Here is a 6014-nt window from a genome sequence, read left to right on the forward strand (position 1 = left end):
GAGAATGACTACTAAACCATTTTCCTTCCTTTTGGTAAATAAAGAATGATCAAATGCACTTTGATTATATCCACTTTCTACCAAAGCCTCGGTAAGCTTAATATTTCATTGTCTAGAGGCTTGTTTTGAGTCCATACAAAGATTTCAGAAGTTGACATACTTTGGTCTCCCCTTGTTTGGTATATCCTTGGGGTAGACTCATGTAGACTTCTTCATATAAGTCTCCTTGAAGGAATGCATTATTAACATCCATTTGGTATAAAGGCCAATATTTAGAAGTAGCTACATTGACAACAAGTCTCACTGTGACCATTTTTGGCAATAGGTGAAAAAGTATCATGATAGTCAAGTCCTTCCTTTTGATTGTATCCGTTGGCAACCAAACGAGCCTTGAATCTTTTGGCCTCTTCATTTGCTTTGTACTTGACTTTGTAGACCCATTTAGATTCAATGGATTGCTTCCTTATAGGTAAATCAACTAGTTCCCAATCTTCAAGTGCTTGTATCACCTGATGCATGGCTTCAACCCATCTGACATCCTGAACTACCTCCTTAAAGGAGTTAGATTCAATGTAAGCTGAAAAAGCCTTCAAATAAGACTGGTATCTTGTTGTTAGATTCTCATAATATAGCCCTTTGGACAATGAATAAAGACACTAGGTTGCAGTATTCTTTGTTGTCACATAATCCTTTAGCCAAATGGGAGGTTTAGATATTCTTCCTCCTTTTCTAACATCATGAGCTATTTTCCTGAACTAATGGTTGCTGTTTGATGTGTCATTTAAACTGTCTTGTAAGTGTCTGCAACTGGTGTCAATGTTTATCTTGAAATTGCATCAGGTGATATGACAATATGATCCTCATGAGCTTCTGTCAAGACTTCAACATGTATCACTTGCTCCTGAACACCACCATCATCAAGTTGACTGGCTGATTCAGCATATGTTACTTTTTCCTGAGCAGTATCATCATTGAGTTGGCTTGTTGATTCTTGTTCAATACTAGGCTGAGCTGATTGCACTGCCAGCTCTGGCTACTTAAGAAACAAATCACCAGAATTCAGTTCAGCATTCTTGAATGGAAACATATCTTCCCTAAAGCTAACATCTCTGCTGACCAGAAAAACCTTCCTTTCCAGATCATAAAGTATGTACCCCTTTTGAGTTGTTGAGTATCCCACCAATATACATTTGTTGGCTCTTGGACTAAATTTATCTTCTTTTGGTAGGTTACTAACATAACAGAGACAACCAAATACCCTAAGGTGATTTATGTCGGGTGGTTTATTGTATAAAATTTCATAAAGTGACTTTCCTCTTAAAACAAAAGTATTCCATTTGTTAAGCAAATACACAACAGTCTTTACACACTCTCCCCAAAACCTGTTGGAAATTGAGCTTTTGAACTTTAGAGCTCTAGCTAATTTCGGAATGTGCCTATGTTTCCTCTCTACTACCCCATTTTATTGAGGTGTGTAGGGACAGCTACTCTGGTGAACAATTCCTAATGAAGAAAATAATTCACTGCAGCTAGAATTGAAGAATTTAGTTCCACTGTTAGATCTCAATGTTTTGACAGTCACACCAATTTGATTTTTAACCATTGAAACGAAATTTTTCAATACAACTATTACTTCACTCTTTAATTGTAACAAACATATCCAAGTGAATCTACTGTAATCATCTACCACTGTAACAAAGTAGTGCTTCCTGTCATATGTAGGTATTCTATGAGGTCCCCATACATCTACATGAATAAGCTAGAAAATACTAATAGCATTATTACTACTAGATGGAGTCTTTAGCCTGCTCTATTTAGCCAAGGGGAATATATCACAATTATGTTGCACTCTACTGTCCACTGAGTTTCTCAACTGTTGGATATAATGCATTGCCTTTATTGAAGGATGTCCTAGTCTCATGTGCCATAGGGCTGAGTTATTTGTACTTTCACTGACCATTGCTACTGTAGGTATTGATCTCCCCTATAAAAGATATAGTCCACATGATTCCTTACCAATCCCCATCACCTTCCCATTATAAAGACCCTACAGCACACAGAAGTCAGGAAGAACACTGCAATACAACTCAGTTCCTTGGTCAGCTTTGAAACAGTTAATAAGTTGAACGTAAAGTCAGGAACATGTAAAACATCCTTCAAAACTTGATTGTCCAATATAGAAACATTTCCTATATGGGACACTTTGCACTTATTTCCTATTGGTACTTGAACTCCACTATTATTGTGTGAACTACAATCCTTAATATCATGCATGATCTCCTTATGAAAGGTAATATGATATGAAGCACCTGAGTCTAATATCCAATCACAATCAAAGGCATTCGACAATAATGCATTTATACCTGCCATAAGTGAGTGATAATCACATGTGTCCTGTTTGTTCTGAAGGTTTAGTAACTGCTTGTATTGATCCTCCGTGAAGAAGTTCCCCTGTGTGGGCTAAGTGCTTGATGTATTCCATGTCTCAGCAGCAACATCATTAGCATAGGGTTTGACTCCTTGTATCCATGCTTTCTTCTTACTCTTGAAATCTGGAGGATACCCAATGGTCTTACAACAGTTCTCCTTCAAGTGACCTTTGTAGCCGCAAAAGTCACAAATCAATCTTGGATTCTTTGCATTGAATCCCTGATTGAATGTCTGATTTTTCCCAGTTAGCATGGTCAAAACCTCACTATTAGATTCCCCTGTTCCAAGGGTTCTTTGGCTCTCTTCTTGTATGAGCAAGGCATATGCCTGATTGACCGTCAACATAGGTGTTTTGAGTAACACTTGGCTCCTCACATGGCTATAGCTTTCATTAAGGCTAACTAAAAAGTGTAAAAGTCTCAAATTTTTAAATTGTTCAATGAAAGGTCTTGTTTCCTCACAATCACACCCATGTCCTGCCACTAACAAGTCCACTTCATCCCAAAGATCCTTTATTTTGGAGTAGTAAATAGTGACTGAATCTGTGCCTTGGATCAATGATCCTATCATCTTCCACAGCCTATAAGTTTGAGTTAGATTCGATTTATCAAATCGTTCCTTAAACTCGCTCCAAACCTTTGACACATTTGATGCATAAATGATGCTAGGTTGCAATTTCAGCGCCACTGTCTTTCCTATCCATGATAGCACCACAACATTACATCTTTCCCACGGATTTGCTAATTCACTTTTGTATGAGCCTTTTACACAAGTTCTTTCTATGAACCCTAACTTGTTCTTCACCAACAGTGCTGTTCACATAGCTCAACTCCATTGACCTTAATTTTCTGGGCATGTGAGTTTTATGTCGATCAATGTCATACCAGGTGTGTCCGATTCTCTCAAATACAAAGGATGATTATGATCAATTCGAGGAATTTCAACTTCTGGTTCTCCCATGGCCGACTTGCTTCACCAATGGCTTCCTATGAATAAATTGAAAAATTTTGGTCCTAAATATTGATCGATCACTCTGATACCATGATAGAATCTGAGATCTATCCTCACAAACTCAGATTCATACGCATGCAATTGAAGTATGAACAAAAACAAATTGAACAATATTGTAGAGAGAGAAAGTAGAGAGAAGCAGAAGATATTAATTCTATATTAACTAACATTTGGAATGAACAATATTAACTAATATAACCACTTCACGGTGGTTAGTGGAGAAGGTCTGTGAAATGACAAAATTACCCCTCTCCTAATACCCTAACCTATACATACACTACACTACTCCTCACTCAACAAATTGACACCTGACTTGCTTTATCATCTACACCGCTATATATATATATATATATATATACATATACACAGAAAACCAGCTCGCGCGCGCCAAGGTTTGAAACAGAAGATGGAGTATAACCGTAGTAAAAATTAGCTGATATATAAAAGGTGGAAGATCGATGGTTAAGTTCTGAAGGACGAAGGCAAGTTATATTTCAAGGGTCAGGATTGCTTGTTGTAAATATCATCATTATTTTTTGGTGTAATTAATTCGACCAATTTAAATTCATATCGGGTAACTGATTAATAACTTGTATTAAGCAGGATAAAATACTTTCTATTAAAAAGTTTTTTGTTTCTGAATTTTGACTAAATGACTAAATCATACAATGATTTATTGTGTGTTTCGTTGAGTGATGACCCAATTAAGTAGAAATTATTTTCATGAGGGAGGGAACAAACATAGAGTGCAAACATATGGAGCTATATGAAATCAATACAATTATGATTTAATTGATTCCCCTGACTACCGAACAAGCTAGAATGTGACTTTTTTTTTATTACAACCCGTTTTGACATAGATTTGGCTATTTTGTTAAAAAAAGATTGAAAATATTGTATGTTTATGGAATTTGATCAATTTTTGGGAAACAACTGGTTTAGGGCAGTTTTTTGGGTGAAACTATTTCTTGCACTCGCAAAATTTTATATTTTTTCAAATAAAATATCTGTCCAAACACAACTTTAACTTCTAAAATTTATTTTTCAACACAATTTGAATTTCTTTTTTTAAGTTTCGGCCAAATCTATATCCAAACGCTAGCTTACAAGAAAGTACCTTAGACTTTAGACCTCCAACGGCTCAACTTCGGGGCATTTGCATCTATACCCGCTTTTTGTGTCACATTTTAACTTGTGCCCGTTTTACAAAAAAAATTGCAAGCATACCCGCTTTTTCGCATAACTTCAGCACACGGGACTGAAGTAGCAAAGGCAATCACGCAAAACTTCAGCCCACGGGACTGAAGTAACAAAGGCAATCACGCAAAATTTCAGCATTCTAGTAGTCGGGCCTGAAGTTCAGCTCTAGAGCTGAAGTTTTTGTGTTGTAACTGGAAAACTTCAGCTCTAGAGCTGAAGTTTTTGTGTTGTAATCTAGAGCTGAAGTTTTTATGTTGTAACTGGAAAACTTCAGCTTGGATAAAATTCTCCTCTTGCAGCTTCAAACCACTCAAAATTCCATCGACCTTCTAAATAGGGAGACCTTTTGATTTGACTCTTTGACTAGTTCTTGTTCCTTCTAGCCTTTCTCTTTATAGCTACTATTGATCTCGTAGAAAAATTCACTGCTTGTTCATGGAATACATGTTTTTATTCCTTTCTTTCTTTGAACAAGAAAAAAGGAAGAAATCTGGTTAAATGAGAGTATAAGATAGCTGCAGATTTTGGGTCCCTTTTTTCTGCTTTAATAAAGTTTAATCCATTGATTTAACAGCGATCCTAAAAGAGTGCCACCTTTCTTTTGGTGGAGACGATCAACAAATATCGTACAGCAGTATTCTTGTTTAACAGAGCACTAGGTTTTGTTTTCCCTAGCTAAGCAGTATTCTTCTTCTTCGTTTTAGAAGAAGAAAAAAACGAAGGAGGAGAAAGGGGGCTGAAGTTATTTAAGAAGTGAGTATAAGTTAAAAGTTTAAAAAAAAATAGGTATCGGTTAAATGGGGGCGGCCCCGTACAATTTTTACCTCAACTTAGTAGCGGTAAATAGGTCCTTTATCCTCGTAGAATCCTATGGGTAATATCTTCAATTCAATTCCTTATCGTCTTCTTTATAATTCAAGCATTTACAATTGTCTCTATCTGTTAAATATTAATTGTTGTATATGCTATCATCTTAAATTGATGCTAACGTACTTGAGATTCGCCATTTATTAGTGAATTCGACAATCACATCTCTCGCAGCTCAGTCAATTCAAATTCTTTTGTTAACAAATAGACTAAATTTGCATTATATACGAACTCTAATTTATATGCATTGAAGTTGTCTTTGTGAAGTATGAGCATGTAAATAATACTTAGTTTATAAAGATTAATAAAATAACACTAAGCATATTGTTTATCCTTAAAATAATATAGTTGAATTTATTCGTGGTTTCTAGACAAATGAATTAATTCGATCCTAAAATAATGAAATAATTGAAGAAATATGTAACACTTAGCAAGACGAAAAAGTAGAAATAATGATTCCGGTGACGAGTCCTCCGGACGCAACAGTAATAAGAACAAAAAGTAAG

At 35.7% G+C, this 6014-nt stretch overlaps 1 protein-coding gene across 1 annotated transcript; it reads right to left on the minus strand.

The window, feature by feature from the left end:
- Nucleotides 1-2460: 2460 nt before the first annotated feature.
- On the minus strand, nucleotides 2461-3390 carry LOC142180910 (uncharacterized). The gene is made up of 2 exons (XM_075253013.1): nucleotides 3315-3390; nucleotides 2461-3242 (listed from the first exon to the last, which is right to left on the minus strand). The coding sequence occupies exons 1-2, from the start codon at nucleotides 3388-3390 to the stop codon at nucleotides 2461-2463; spliced, it is 858 nt and encodes a 285-aa protein (XP_075109114.1).
- Between the last annotated feature and the right edge of the window lie 2624 nt (nucleotides 3391-6014).

Source organism: Nicotiana tabacum, chromosome 5 (genome assembly GCF_000715075.1).
Source record: "Nicotiana tabacum cultivar K326 chromosome 5, ASM71507v2, whole genome shotgun sequence".
In the NCBI taxonomy this organism is placed as follows: Eukaryota; Viridiplantae; Streptophyta; class Magnoliopsida; order Solanales; family Solanaceae; genus Nicotiana; species Nicotiana tabacum.